This window comes from Nannospalax galili, unplaced genomic scaffold (genome assembly GCF_000622305.1).
Source record: "Nannospalax galili isolate Female #2095 unplaced genomic scaffold, S.galili_v1.0 scaffold135, whole genome shotgun sequence".
Classification (NCBI taxonomy): domain Eukaryota; kingdom Metazoa; phylum Chordata; class Mammalia; order Rodentia; family Spalacidae; genus Nannospalax; species Nannospalax galili.
Window position 1 is genome coordinate 2142222 of NW_008338998.1, and position 16157 is coordinate 2158378.

Below are 16157 nucleotides of genomic sequence, written 5' to 3' on the forward strand. Positions count from 1 at the left end.
CAGAGGGCAACCGGGGTGAAGGAACGCTGCAGGAAAACTACCTGAGCTCAGACGACAAGGAGAAACACGGACAGGCTCAGTGGACGACAGGTGCCAGTCTCTGGGACCTTTCTCAGGTTCCCGGCGGGATCCCCAAGCTCTTCACCTCCGGCCCCGCCCCCTTCCCGGCCTCCAATTCTGAGTTCATTCAAACCTTAGAGCCTTCGCCTCGCGTTGCCAAGCGTGTAATTGGGGAAACTCCTCCCCGCCGGGGCCGCTGTGCGGGCGCCTCCAGAGGAGCCGCGACCTCCCGCCCCGCCGGAGCGCGGCGGCGGATCCTGAGCTCGGAGCCCGGAGCCTACCTCCGGCTGCGGGAACGGGGCGCCCGCCACCTGCCCCGCCACCTGCCTCGCCATCGCCGCGCAGAGACCGCCTGGGTGCCAGCGGGCGCGGCATCCCGCGTGCGCCCCGCGGAGCTGCAGACCGGCCGTCGGGGGCGCGGCCCGCCCGGAGCAGACAACCGGTCTAGCCCCGCAACGCCGGGTGCCGGGAGCGCTGCAGCCCGCGGTATCCCAGGCGGGGAGGCCGGTGGAGACCGGCTGGTGTTGGGGAGAAAGCGGTGCCTGGCCGAGGCCTCGGACCCGGGCAACAGAGCACCATGGCCCCGAAGCTGTTGCTGCTACTTTGCCTGTTTTCCGGCTTGCATGCTCGGTAAGTGGCGGCCCCGCGTTCCCCCGGGGCCCGCGCGTGCAGTAGGGTGGCCCGGGGTCGGGGGTCTCGGGCGCTGTCTCCCGGCTCCGGCCCCCGTTGCGCAAGCCGTCGGCTGGGCTGCAGGAGGAGACCGGACGTTTTCCGCATCTCACCTGTCGTTCTCCCCCAAAACAAGGCCAGCTACCTCTCCAGGGCGGTTGCAGTCCTCTGCAACCCAACCGGGAATGTGGGGCTCTTCAGATGCTTTTAGGATGTGGTGATTTTAAGGGAAATTGGAAAACAAAATGCTGAGACAGTGGACGTATCTGTCTCCTTATCTACCCCATATGCCCACCCCAGGTATTCAAAGAGCTCTCCCACACACATTGGTTGACATTCTCACTCAGTTTCTTTGCTGGAAAATTGTAGGACCCAGGAATTCTGGTTTCTTTGCTCCTCTGTGTAGATTAGAGTTAGTGGGCTGGAGGCAAGTGGAAACCAGATGGGCGCTCTCAAAGGGCTTCCCCTCCAGTCCAACACAACACAGGCACACCTTCCCCTAGAAGGGAAGCATGTTGCTGTTGACATGGAAGCTTCTTTCTGAAGCTGTAAGAGATTACCTCACTGTGAATTCCCCCAACCTCTTTCCAGAACACCAGGCGGCTCACAGAAACTTAGAAACACTTCATGGAAAGGTGTGAAGGGCTCATGAGGACAGAAGGGTAGTGGGACCAGAAGGGTTAAAGATTGTTGCCATAAACACAACTAGAGATGCAGGCATGGCTTAATTCTGTCCCTGGGGCTGGGGCTCTGGGCAAGCCTGTGAAGTACGTGGGCTTTGGGACTCAGTGCAGCCTCCTGCTGCTTCCACTAGCCTCACCGCAGGAATGACAGAACACCCCTATTCCCAGAACACACTCGTTGTTTCAACACTTGTCAATTTTCTGGATCTCAGAGAGAATTAGAGAGCATCTATGGTTGCTGGTCACAAGCACTGTAGCTATCAGAGGCTTTCATTTTTCATTCAGGTTTGTGAAATATCAAGGAATTAAGAAAACACCATAATAAATCCTTCAAACCTTTGGAACTACTTAGGTAGTTCCCAAATTCTTACTCCTGCTAACCAAAGCACTTGCCCTAAGGATGGAAGTCCTGCCCTCTCTGCCCTCTAATTCTTGCTGAATTGTGGGTGTGAAAGGGCAGCTCCATTGGAGCCTCCTAAATTCTGGTTCAGGGAGGCAGCAGATCCTGGGGCCTCTCCACCAAAGTTTCTCCCTGTCCAAAAAGGGAGGTTGGAAGAGAAAAGTGCCTTCTGAGGAAGTCTCTGTTTAGAAGCAGAAAGCTCCAGGAGCACCAGGGAGGCTGGACTCACATCAGCCTGCCCTTCCTGTTGTCACCAATTCAAAAACTGTCCTGCAGCTCAGGGTTAGGCAATCAGTTGCTCAGGTCTACAGGTACTTATGATTCTAGAAGGAAAACTTCGTTTTCCTCATCATTCTGTGTGCGCTGTGCGAAGATGTCTTAGTGTATGGCTTGGAGCAGTCTGGTTTCTGCAGATTCCCCAATGCTCATATATCCTTTGGGATTCCTCATCCTTTTTCCCTTTCAGCCAAAGCACATGTAACCGATTTTAATATGTTCTCTATCTGGACTTTCAATCTTGATAATTATGACTGCATATCAGTTTAAACAACCCAAATTTGTATTTATGCTGTTGCTATATGTCCCTCCTTTGAAGGAATGTTCATTCTTCAGTGGTGTTCACAAACATGTAAAATAATCTCCTGGCCAGTTTAATCTTTCAAAACTATTATTAGCTCTGAGAAGATTCTAATTGGCATTTGGAGATGCCTTGCTGGCCTGGACACTCCTTTAAAAAAGGAAGACAGAGTGCCTTGTGGTTCTGCAGTGGGATCACCTTACACCCTGGCACCCATGGGTGAGCTTATTAACACAGGAAGATGTGGTATGTCACACTGCACCTTTTGATGGTTTTGGAGAAGCTTACTGCTTTGGAGGGTTTAGGAGCTTCTTTAATATTTAAAAATCCTCTGAAACTTGTTTCTGTCATTCTGATGAAAGAAGGTGTAAGGAGTGAAAATAATGCCTGGGAGTTGAGCACGTATCTTACAATGTCAGTACATCACTGACTTATTTTTAAAGGAAAAGCTAATTGTACTGATGCTATATAGGATCCAGCAATCCAAGTAACAAAATGCTTGTAAAGATTATATATAACCCACTTAGAATTGGGGGGAGGCTGGAGGGGGAAGCTCTGTTTTCATCCTTCTTCTGGCCGGTCCCCTGCAATGAGATTGGCTTTCCTCTGGGCAAGGATCTCGTAAAGATTATATATAACCCACTTAGAATTGGGGGGAGGTTGAAGGGGGAAGCTCTGTTTTCATCCATCTTCTGGCCGGTCCCCTGCAATGAGATTGGCTTTCCTCTGGGCAAGGATCTTCCTTTGAGCTGGTGTAAAGCAAGGCAAAAGCAAGGCATCTGCCTCACCTTCTTAGCTGGGAGAAGCACAGAGCTGGTGGCTGAGAAGCAAGAGCCTCTGAGGCCTCTCTGCCTATGGTCCATGACCCAGCTAAGATATCAGGGACCCCCCTGCAAGAGTGGAAGAGAGAACACCCCTGCTTCCCCTCCCTCCATCACCTCCTCTCCCACCTGCCCTGGCTGCTCAGAATTATGCAAGTTCAGGTAAACCCTCTCACCACTAGAGGGAGAATGAGGCTCATTATGATACCTCTACTGAAGTAGTTAAAAGTAATTTTTAGAAACCAAGGCTGTGAGAATGCTGAGGAATTGGTGAGTGTGCTATCTGCACATGCGTGACTTTGGGACAGTAGAGGACCACAGAGCTGAAGAACAGAGACTTCTGTCATGGTGGATAGGGGCCAGGAGAGGAAGAAAAGGGGAGAGCAGGAGAAAGAGATGGGCACATGGCAGGGACTGAGGAAACATGCTGGCTGTGTTGAAAGGAGCCCTGAGCAGGTTGTACGTGCTTCTGAGATTTTGCTGGAAAGAGCCACTGATTTCCACAGTCCTTAGATATCTTTATTCTGGAGTATGTTGTTAGGTCCAGTGTGAAGTGTGTGGCTCTTCGGCATCCAAATGCTTCCTGTTAGTTACTTTTTGTTTTGCTTTGCTTTTGCAAGGTGACAAAATTAACACTCTGTATATTGCTCCTAACAGCATAAAATACTTTAGCATTTAAAATTCTTTAATATAATTTGCAAAAATTGGGGTTTTTTAGTCATGAAGTGCATCATATCCCTTATTGGGTGAATGTGCCAAATATCCTGTCCCTCTTGATGCTGAATGTTCAGGATAAAAATCTACAGCAATCTGAGGAATTTGTAGATGATGTAGTTTGGTCTTCTGGCCAGTAGGTATTCAAGAGATAGAATTCAGCTTAGGAAAAGTTTAAGTGCAAAATTATTCTACAAGACGTATACTCATTATCAAAATCTCATATCTCTGTGGATAGCTGGGCTTTTATATCCACGCATTCCACATTTGCAGCTCCAAGCAGCAATTAATTGGAGAAATTGTACTGTACATGTATAGAATTTTTCTTGTCTGTATTAGCCAGACAATACCATCTAATAGCTATTTACATAGTAGCTACATTGAGCTAGTCATCTGGGGATGATTTAAAGTATCCATGAATACTATGTGCAAGTACTGCATCAGTTTATATGTGGGCTTCAACATCCTCAGATTTTGGTATATCTTCTGGGAGTTCTAGGACCAATCCAGAGTAGAGAAGGGGGTCAACTGTATACTTAATCCTTGTTTAGGCTTCCTGGCCACTACTTTAAACTGCCACAGTGTGTTAACGTTCATAAAAATGGATGATGCAAATCATAATCATAATCATAATATATAACATGTACATATACATATTACATATACATGCTTTGAAGATTTAAGAGAAGAAGAAGGACTGAACTTTTTTTTGTTGATTCCCTGTTAACTTCAGGAAGCTGACATTCCAGAGCATAAACACCCTGGTGTGGTTTTGACATTTTGGCTCGTGTCTGAGAGTCTGAGCAGAAATGAGGTCGTGTTTAGTCAGGACAAATCCCTCTCAATGTAGTTTTTATTGTTGTTGTTGTTCTCTTATTAGAAAAGAGTGATCCAGGTAGTACACTGACAAACTAGGACAGAGGATTTTTGTTTTACAAGCTTTCCTGAGGGCCAGTGTCTGTGTACATGTAAGGAAGTGTTGCTTCAAGGTAGAAAGACACCGTTGCTTTCCAAGTCACAGGGACTACAGCTGGGAGGTCTTCATTCACTGAGAACACTTGCTTGTTGACTTGAAGGCCTCTACACTCAAGAGCTCCTGTCGGTGTGGGTCAAGAGTTCCTGTCTGTGTTTATCACGCAGCAGGGCAGGACATAAAATCAGATGCACTGATTGAGATTCACTTCTAAGGAGCTCGGAGTGTTGAAGACATATGAAACAGTTTTTAATTCTTTCTGCCTGCTGAATGAGAGATGAGTCAGTTTTGTTGACCAAGCATATACATTGCCAGAGGATATTCCATGCATCAGCTAACACATCTATGGGCTGTCCCCCATGACAAGTGCCAGCCAATCAGACCACCTCATAATGTCCAAAATGGAGGCTGCAAGGGAAGCACAGTCATAGTCAGCTACTTTCAATGAGTCCATTCTGCAAAAGCTACTCTTAATTTCAACTAATCTTGTAGGTGGGAGTTAGAAACAATGTGGCAAAGTACTCTGAAAGATTTTTGACTTTGGAAGGCTGTTAAGGTGCATCCAAGAATGGCTCATTTCCTCTTTACTGATTTGGCATCATTTACCCATTGTTGTGTCTCTGGTTTAAGTTTGGCAGGGCTGGTCTGTGACATTTAAACCGATGTCATGTAAAACTCAATTGCACTCTTTCTATCAAATTTTTCCCAATTTGTGTTTCTCTTTGTCTTTAGTATTATAGGCAACATGTTTGGCTGGGCTAAGGGCACTGGAGACTTTCTACCCATTTTAGTAGCACTTGAAATTAGCAATTTAGATGATCTTCCTAAAACAAGAGACTCTAGATAGGCTGACTAGACCTTAGTGGATGGACTTGACTGGGTAATGTCTGAGGACACAGACTTGATACACTGGGCCTTAACACTAATGACAGAGTATATGGGTTCGGGGGAGGGGCCTATGGGAGGGTGACAGTGGGGATGAGGGTATAAAGATGATTAAGATAGTTTGAGATATTCTGTATAAAATACTCAAAAATCCAATAAAAACAAATTTAAAAACGAAACAAAAACAAGAAAAAAAGAAAGCTGTTTTCAGGAGCTGTTGTTGCAACTTATGGGTCATGTTGTATTATAACTACAGGTCCAGAAAGGTGGAAGAGGATGAGTATGAAGACTCTTCATCAAACCAAAAGTGGGTCTTGGCACCAAAATCCCAAGACACCGATGTGACTTTGATTCTCAACAAGCTGCTAAGAGAATATGACAAAAAGCTGAGGCCGGACATCGGAAGTGAGTCCTGTTTCTTATCCCTGTAGAAAAGATTCTGTGAGCCTGGTGTGGTAGCACATGCCTTTATTCCCAGCCCTTGGAAGGCAGAGGCGGGCACATCTCTGAGTTTAAGGACTGCCTTGAGATCCATGCCTGCCAGGGCTACACATTGAGACCCTGTCTCACCAAAAAAAAAAAAAAAAAAAAAAAAAAAAAAAAAAAAAAAAAGAAGAAAAAGAAGAAGAAAATGCTAGTATAGTGTACATTAAGGATTTTTGTACTAAATAACTATAAACTAACAGAGTTGCTAACGTAGGACAGAGATGTCCCCTGTAGTCGCATAGTTATATGATAGCAAAGCCAGGAGATTGGCACTAGTCTGCCAAATATGGTCTGTATCACATAAGTTTATATTGCTGTCGTCTTAATTCTCAGTTTCTGAACTGTTGGTGCTGAGCTTGCTGTGTGTGTTTAGTTCTCACCAGCTCATTCTCTTCACGGACGTGTCTCTTGGTGCCATTTGCCCTTTTACTTGTTGGATCGTTAGGCTGTATTTCACTTTTTGACTGTTGGGAATTAAAAGTTCTCTACCGTCTGTCAGATCTGTAGCTTGTCTTTTCATCCTCTCAACAGGCCCTTTCACAGAGGGAAGGTTTTAATATTGATAGAATCCGATTTATTGGATCTCCTTTTATGGAGATTCTAAGAATTCTATGAAGTTCTAGTTCATGAGGATTTTCTTCTAAAGGTTTCATAATATTATATTTTAGGCTTCAAATCATGACCTGCTTTCAACTAATTTTTATATGGAATCAAGTTTTGAAATTTTGATAATTTTTTCCCTCCAACCTCCATGGATCTCCATTTGAGAAATTATCTTTCTTTTGTTTAACCGTGTTTAGGCAGTTGTCAAAAAATCAGCTGGCTTGACTAGTATGGGCTATCTCTGCATTTTTATTTTCTTCTGTTTATCTCTATGTCGATTGCTCCATCAGTTTCCACACTGATTTGCTTGATGGAAGCTGAACCCAGGACCTTGCATATAACAGGCAATCACTTTGCTACTGAGATACTTCCTCAGTCCATGCTCATAGTTTTGGAAGTCTTGAAATGAGAGTAATTCAACAGACTCATTCATGTTAACAATATTTTAAATCTTACAGATTTTTACTTTTTCCATAAAAACTTTAGAATAATGTTGTCTATATCTAAAAAATTCTTGCTAGGACTTTGATAAGAATCATGTTAAGCCTATGTATCAATTTGGAAAGAAATGGACATTTTGTATACATTGTCTTCCAGTCCAGGAATATAACATGACTTTTCATTCCTTTAGATCTTCTTTAACCTTTTTTGTTTTTGTTTTTAAATCAGTGGTTCATAGTGGATAACATGGGAATCCTGAAAGCATTTTTTTTATTAACACCAAAGTATTGTGAAGTGATTGTAGATGGTACTGTATTTTCAAATTTCTCCTGTGTGTTAATTATTCATATCCATAAATACAAATTGATTTTTGAATGCTGATGTGATCTCTAATTGAACTTTTAGGAATTATAGAAGTATTTTTCCTTTTCAGTTGAATTTTTGTGAATTTCATACAACATATTTTGATTGTAATTAGAGCCCTTCCCCTATCTGTACACCCCTTACTATCCCCCAACCCAAAATTTGCTTAGGGTTTTTCTATGTACAACATCATGTCATCTGTAAGGAGAATTTCACTTCTTGTTTCCCAGTGTTCTACTTTCATCTCTTTTTATCAAAAGTAACTTAAGATAGCAAAGTTTTTTTTTCAAAGGCTTACACTAATAGATCACAGCCCATTATTGAGAGAAATCATGGCAGGAACACAAGTAGGAACCTGCAGCAGAAACCATGGATAAACACTACTTGCTGGCTCACTTGCAGACCCACGCTTACCTAGCTATATCAATTAACAGTAAAGACTTTCCCCCACAGGTAAATCTCTCAATTGAAACTCCCATCTCAGATGACTCTTGGCCCTGTCAAGTTGATAATTCAAACTATCTGGGACATCCAATCTATGTGTGTTTTATTTCCTTGCCTTGCTTATTGTATTTGGTAGAATATCAAGTGTTGTATAGTAATAGTTGACTGGACAACCTTGGCCCTTACACGTTGTAGTAGCAAATTGTTTAGCCATTTATTTTAAGTAGGATGCCAGCTGGCGATGTTTTATACATATTCTTTATCCATTTGGGAAAGTCCCCATAATTTTTAGTTCTCTAAGAGACCTTTTTAAAAAGTCATAGATGAGTATTGAATTGCCAAGTGATTTTAATGTATTTCTTTAGTTTCTTAATATGATGGATTGTATTGATGATTTTCCAGTACTTAACCAATATTGCAACCCTGGAAGAAAGTCTTTGTGGTCATCCTGATTAGTAATAGTCGACTCAAAAATTCACTTTGTATGTTGCTGAATCCAGTTTGCTAAAACTTTGCTAAGATTTCTCACATCTGTATTCATGGAGGATAATTGACCTTCATAGAATCAGGAGGGAAGGGCTGTCTCATCATCTATTTACTGGCATACATGTGGATTGTATGAGTTTGTGGTAGTTATTCAAATATTTATGTTTGGTGGACTTCTCTAGTGATATCATTTGGTTCAAGAGTTTTGGGTGATTTTTAAAAATTTTTTGGAGAGACTCTAAAAATTAAAAATTCATATTCTCAATAAGTTTCTTAAAACCACAGTTTTATTGGGTAAGTCATGATAATTTGTGCTTTTCAAGGAATTGTTCCATTTATTTTAAGTGGTCAAATTTGTGCACATAGAATTGCTCATGATATTCCCTTAAAATTTTTGCCTGCAGCAACACCTGCTTTATTGCTGGCATTGGTGCTTTTCTTCATCTTCCTTATATAAAAATTCTTTCTCAGAGGTTTGTTATATAGACATTCTCAAAAGTCTAGCTTCTGGTTTCATCATTTTTCTCTGCCATTTTTCTGTTTCAGTTTCATTTATTTTTGCTGTTTATTATTTCTGCTCTTTTATTTGCTTTGGGATTATTTTGGTCTTATTTTTGAGGTGGAACTTAAATCTGTGATTTGAAATTATTCTCTGTGTAAGCAGTTGGTGCCATAAGTATTGCCATGTCTCAAGTTTTGATACACTGTATTTAATTTTCATTTAGTTCAATGCATAGTTTTTTTCTTTCTCTGAAGACTTTTGCACTTGAGAATATGGATTATTTTAAAGTGTGCTTTCAATTTTAGAAGCTTTCCTGAGACTGGCTTGCTTGATTTCATTGTGATCCGAGAATGCACTGTACATTGATTTATTTCTTTTCCATTTGTTAATGTAGATTTATGGCCCAGGATGTCATCAGTCTTGACAAGTGTTTCAGGAGCTTTGGGGAAGTGTGTGGGTTTTGTTGCTGTTGAGTGGATTGTGCTCTATTATTTGATAGTGTCATTGAGTTCTTTGGTAGCCTTGCTTATTTTTTGTCTAGTTTCCTATTGATTGCCTTGGTCAATTCACAATTGATAGATGGAAAATAGATTCTGATCCAAGGCAAAAATGATAGGTTTGGCCATAAGAGAAATGGTGCTTACATGGAAGCCTGCCTGGTTTTCACAGGATGGGTAAGAACATGACTTTGCACTAGCCATGTTTCCTTCACAAGGTGCCACAGCTATGGCTTGCTTTCCTCTTCTTCATGGGCTCTGTTTGATAGTACCCCACAGCTTGCTACTCTTCACTTGTCCTTAGCCATGTAGTCCCTCCAGTCTTCCAAGCCCAGGACTCCAGTTTATCTAGAAGTGAATCTATAATTACCTTAGTTCTGATAGGTACTGAATTTCAAAATCCTTGTGGTTAGTAAAGGAAAATTTAAAGGTGTATGCCCAGTGACACGGGTAAAGTCATGTCCTATTTCTGTACTTCAATGTCCTCTTCTGTACAGTGAATGAGAAGTGCCATCACTTGCCAACATCCATCCAGCTTTAAAAATATTTTACTTACTCCAGTAAGAATGGCTAAGATTTTTTAAAAATGATAACAAATACTGGTGTGCGTGTGGAAAAGGGGAACTCTCATTCACTAGTGGTGGGAGTGCAAACTGGTGCAGCCACTGTGGAAATCAATGTGGAGCTCCTTAGGAAGCTACACAAAAATCTACCATGTGATCCAGCTGTATCCTGTACATGCACCCAAAAGACTCTATATGCTACTACAGAGATACCTGTCTACCAGTGTTCATTGCTGCTCTATTCACAATAGCCAAGAAATGGAAACAGCCTAGATGCCTGTCAACTGGTGAATGGATAATGAAAATTTGATCTAGTTACACAGTGACATTCTATTCATCTGTTAAAGAAAAATGAAATTAGCAGGTAAATGGATGGATCTGGAAATAATCATTCTGAGTGAGGTAACTCAGATCCAGAAAGGCAAATGTCTGATGTTTTCTTTTATATGTGAATGTTAGTTTTAAATATTTATATAAATGTGTTGAATTGAAGATCCCATAGAAGTAAGGAAGCTAGGAAGCCATGGGGGTGTTACAAAGTAAGTGGGATAGAACACAGATGGTATGAAGGGAGAAAGGGGAACAATGGAACAGGAAGAGTTAATTGGTTGGGGGTTGGGATGTAGGGTAGAGAAGGGAGTATGGTGAAGGCTAACTAACAATAAAGACCTTTGAAAAGGCCACATGGAACCTATTACAATAGAAGCTTCCTAAAATATATATTCATATTCATATATAAAAGGGGTTTTAATGTTACAATATAATGGGAGGATAATGTCTCGCCTAGACACTATAGGCTATCAAATAAAAAGCCTACTAAAGAGAGATATAATGTATCTTTCTTCAAGTTGTTGATCAGTGTGGTCCCCTAGACCCCCCCCCAAAAAAAACATTACAGGCTATTGTCATTACTCTTGTTTACCCTCCAGAACTTTGTGGTAAGATCCTATTGCTCAGGGGCTGGAGAGATGGCTCAGTGGTTAAGAACACTGACTATTCTTTCAGGGGACCCAAGTTTGATTCCCAGTACTCACAGGGCAAGTGAAATTGTCTGTAACTCCAGTTCAGGGGATTTGACACATTCTTTTGACCTATTCAGGCATGCATGACATGGGTGTATTTACATACACACAGGCAATACACTTATACACATAAAATAAAAATAATAAATAAAATATTTTTTAAAAAGATCCTATTGCTGAAGACATCACATTCTTGAGCCATAGTACCTGGAGAAATATTACCTGGTCCCAACCTGGAAGCTTTATCCCTTCTGGTTAGCTTTCATACTGCTAGAAGTTTCTATTTGAGCTTCTAGGAGAAAAATAATCCACAATCTTACCCAGCTGTGAACTCTGTGAGCTGCAATATCTATTGTCATGGCAAGATATCCCCACTTATGCAATAGTGCCAAAATGTTAAGGGAGTAACCAACCACTTTTCTGTTTGGAGTTAAAGAGCATTGCATAAGATGGAACTCATGTCTGGTACTGTTAACTGAGCCTAAAGCCTATGGCTAGCTAAGTCATAGGCCCTACAAGGAGACCTTTACATGATTATTTTGCTATAACAACATAGAAATAAACTGCCCCTAACTTAACTTATACCCACAGTTTAATGTATTTCTCAAACTTCATCACAGATGCTACTTTTGGCAGTAGATGGCAATTATTATAGAGACCCACAACTGGTCAGCAGGCAGAGAATGAGAGACTATTGAGTGCTCAGATTGAAATAAATAGGAAACCTGAATCACACCCTTCCCCTTCAGGCTCAGGGATCATTGTGGAAGATGGGATAGAAAGATTACAAAAGTCAGAGGTAGTAGACATCTACAGTGAAATCATACTTGCTGGACATGACACGGGCTGTTGTATACATGAACTCACAGAAGCTTTGACTGAATGCCCAAGACCTGCACAAAGGTCAAGTCAAACAAAATCCTAGCATGAATGGAAGAGGAACACATGAAGTTCCACTCCTAGCTAAGGAGCTATTGGCAATTGATGCATGCTGGGGGAGGGAGAGTCAGTTTTCCTCAGGGATGCAGCTGCTGATAGGCTACCCATCCATCTAGTACATGGCCCTATGCCCATGCACATTCTGGCAGCATTAAATGGACTCCATGGGTTTAGAATAGAGCTCATGAAGTTGGAATGGAAAAGTGGTGGCGGAGAGACACAGGAAGAACTAGATGGGGGCAGCAATCGGGGTGGGTTTGATCAAAACACATTAAGTGCATGTTGGATATTAATAAAAATTTCCACAGCATGCAATACATATATATTACCATTGTACAAGCTTCATTAATTCAGTTGTCACCACAGTTTTACCATTATTATTATATGAAAAATCTGTATAGAAGTGCACGGAGCATTTCTGTATTTCTGTGGAAAGCGATGCTTTAACAGTGTTGGTGACTTCCTCAGGGCTGGTCAGTAACTGTGCTTAACTTCACAGCAAAGACAGCCAAGTATCAGTTCTTGATCTCCTTGATAAGTTCAGTCCTGCTGACACTTTACTCATTATGTGCTGTGCAGAAGCAGGGCACCATCCATTATGCCATCACATTCTCTAAGGTGGGAAATTTCTGAGGTAGGAAGTGAGTACACTTGTCTTCTTTTTAAAAAAAAACTTTAAAAACTTTATTTATTATTTTTATTTTATGTGTGTACATGTATTGCCTTCATGTAGGTAAGTGCACCTGTGTCATTCGATGCCCGCGGAGGTCAGAAGAGGCTGTCGGATCCTCTGGGACTGGAGTTATGGACAGTTGTTAGCTACCATGTGGGTGCTGGGATTTGAACCTGGGTCTTCTGCAAGAACAACCAGTGTTCTTAACCACTGAGCCATCTCTCCAACCTACACACTTGGCTTCTAATCAAGACTTCTGTGGTCTTCTTGAAAGATCAGGTAGCCAAATTACTGTTTATAGGAAGTGTGAGGCAACTCTTAAGAAAACATAAATTCAACACAACACTTGGAAGAAAAACACTAAGGTTTTGTGTGAGCAACAGACAAGAATAGTTCATAATTCTACAGAATTTGAGATAGTTCCCTCCTTATCTATGGGAGTTATATTTTAAGGCCCTCAGTGGGTGCCTGAAAGTGTGGATAGTGTCGCATCCTATATAGAACCTATGATACACACTTGTGTTAAAGTTTAAAAATTAAGGCGGAGGGCATAGAGAAATGGCTCAGCAGTTAAGAGCACTGGCTGTTCTTACGGAACACCTGTGTTCAGTTCCCGGTGCCTATATGGCAGCTAACAACCATCCATCCATAACTCCAGGTGATCTGAGGTCTCGTTTTGGCCTCTGAAGGATTTGCATGCATGTGGGACACATAATACATGCAGACAAAAAAAAAACCACGCATACACATAAAAATAAATACATCAAAACATTTTGAAAAAATTAAAGCACAAAAGAAATATACAACAATAACTAATAATTAAATAGCTAAACTATAACATCAAATTATAATAAAAGTTATATAAACCTCCTGAAAATATATTATTTTGCTGTATTTGCCTAATTTTGGACAGTGGTTGACCACAGGAAACTTGAACTGTAGACAGACTATAAATTAAAGAGGAATTTTGACTTTTCACTCTGTGGATATGAAGAACTGTGAATTTTCCAAATAAATCAGTGTACATGCACACGAAGCATGGACATTTCTTTCTTTTAAAGGAAGCAGCTCTTCTGCAGCATTCTGTACTTGGTCCTTATAAGTCACTGCCACTGAAAAGCTCTGTGCTTTCTGAGTGAGAGGGACTTTATGGAACAATGAAATGGAAAGCTGCAAGGCAGGATGTCTCCCTGGTTTCAGCAGTCTGAAGCTCCACTGTGGACATTCCTTGGGATGGGCAGCAGTGCTCTGATAGAAGTCAATGTTCTTGAGATGCCTCTGGATGCATCTTCCTGTCTCATCTGATTGCTATGCAGTGTCTGATTAGCAAAATCCAGCAACTTGCTGATATTCAGTTAGAGAATAGTTAAGTGCCTAAGAACAGGTCTCCTGTAGAAGATACTGTATTAGTAACTATTTTGTCTCCTGACACAGAGGGGCTGTCCTTTAAAGGTGAATTTTCCATAATAATCGGATTTCACTTTTCCTTTTCAAGACTATTTTTTTTTTCACCTTTAGCACATTCTACTTGTGGTAAACATCATACTTCTCTATCATAGTATAGCACACCAGTGCTCATCTGAGGTACAGCATGAAGGTCTATGTTAGATTAAAGTTGATTTGCTCACCTCCCTTTTTATCTCACTCCCTTGGTCATTTGATGCACTCTGCATTCTCTGCACAAAGCCCTCCCTGGCCAGCTGGAGAGCCACATAGACCTCTCCATACTTGTGTTCTATGGATGGCGACAGAAGGGAAGGGGATCTCCAAGCAGTATATAGGGGGAGATACGGATAGTCCCAATTTGGAGTAAATTAAGCCTGTTTATTTGCAACTCTTGAAAAATTCTATTTTGCTTCTAGGATAAAGACTAAGACTGCTGGAAAGACGCAAAGAGGCGTGTCCTTACCTGCTCCCTTCCCACCTCTGTACTTCCATTGCACTTTATGTCACATGTTCAGGGACACCAACCCACATGCCTTCCTCATCTGGACCTTGCTGTTACCACCTTAGCCCTGTTCTCCAGCTTATGCACTGAGCTCACTTGAACTTTCTCCAAGCCCTAATCTTACCCCCTAGGAGGATCTTTCCTTCAGATCCCACCCCTCCCTCATCTCTCCAGTAGGGTGATCAGGTGTTTTTCTCCTGCATTTTTCCCAACATGCATCTTTAAAATGTAGTTACTAGAATCCCAAGAACCACCGTGAGGGCGACATGTTGTGGTATCACCATTATGTTCTCTCTAAAGCATTATTATACACTTTCCATAATTCATACGTGATAAATGATTTCTCGTTTCAAGGGCACTTCTACTTCCTAACTACAGTTGCAAATGTGTGCATTACTATCTCTGAATATGTATAGTCCATCCACAGCCCCAAGACTCAGAATCTGGATGCACATTAAACATCTCCCAAGCATTGTTACCAGTGACAAAGGGATGGGTACAGGCTTGCTGATGCTGCAGAGGTCCTCTGATTACTTTCCAAACAACAAATTGTGGTCATTATGTTTATGTTAATTTTTTCTTCTCAATTTCTAGTTTTCTTCCTCTATTTGTCATTTTAAGTAATGCTAAAGCCATAACCTATCTTGATCTAGGGCCACATTAGGTACCATTTGTATGGGGAGCAGATCTTGTCATGTGGGCTGGGAAAGGCTGCAAAAGGATCAATTTTCTAACAAGAGAATCATAGAAAAGAAGGGAAATGAATGAAGTGAATGTCTTTTCCAAAGGATTTCAAGAAGTTTGAATCACTTTCCTGAGGAAAAATTATTAGGAAATACAATCTCAGCCTGTTATCTCTACAGTCAATTCCAATACAATCATGTTGGAAATAGTGAACAGTTACATTTTCGTTCACTCTGTGATAACATAGGCAATGTGTAGAAATGACCATGGGCTCATTTAATTGAGGCAAAACACCTGGGTAGCCGCCTTGTCTTGGACGGGTCCACTAACAGAGGGCTCCCAGCTCTGGTCCTCTTCTGCAGGTGTTTGCATATGTTCTTTCCCTGACTTTCTAAAGTGTGTTTTCTCAGATGAGTTATCACTTCTGAATGTGGTATAGAAAGCAGCTGGGTGCATGTGTAAGGAGGAAGGCATGTTATTGTAGTCACCTAGGAGACACAATAGGTAATCAGTATCCTCCCTCCACAGTGCCACATACCCTTGCCTGAATTGAAGCACTGGGGCCAAGTGCTCCCAGAGCCTCTTTTTTATCTTTGTCGACTTTTTGTCATTTTCATACAATAGAATTTGATGATATTTAGATCCCATCATCTATCCACATTGCATGTGATTGCCCACCACCCAGTTTAATGTATTCTAATGTATATATATATATATATATATA

At 41.6% G+C, this 16157-nt stretch overlaps 1 protein-coding gene across 1 annotated transcript in view; it reads left to right on the forward strand.

Annotated features, from left to right (window-relative positions):
- Positions 1-243: 243 nt before the first annotated feature.
- Gabrg3 (gamma-aminobutyric acid type A receptor gamma3 subunit) overlaps positions 244-16157 on the forward strand; it is a 749929-nt gene continuing 734015 nt past the window's right edge. Inside the window, exons 1-2 of the mRNA XM_008833637.2 lie at positions 244-690; positions 6039-6187. Coding sequence (XP_008831859.2) covers positions 638-690; positions 6039-6187 — 202 coding nt within the window. The 5' untranslated portion in view covers positions 244-637. The remainder of the gene's footprint in view (positions 691-6038; positions 6188-16157) is intronic.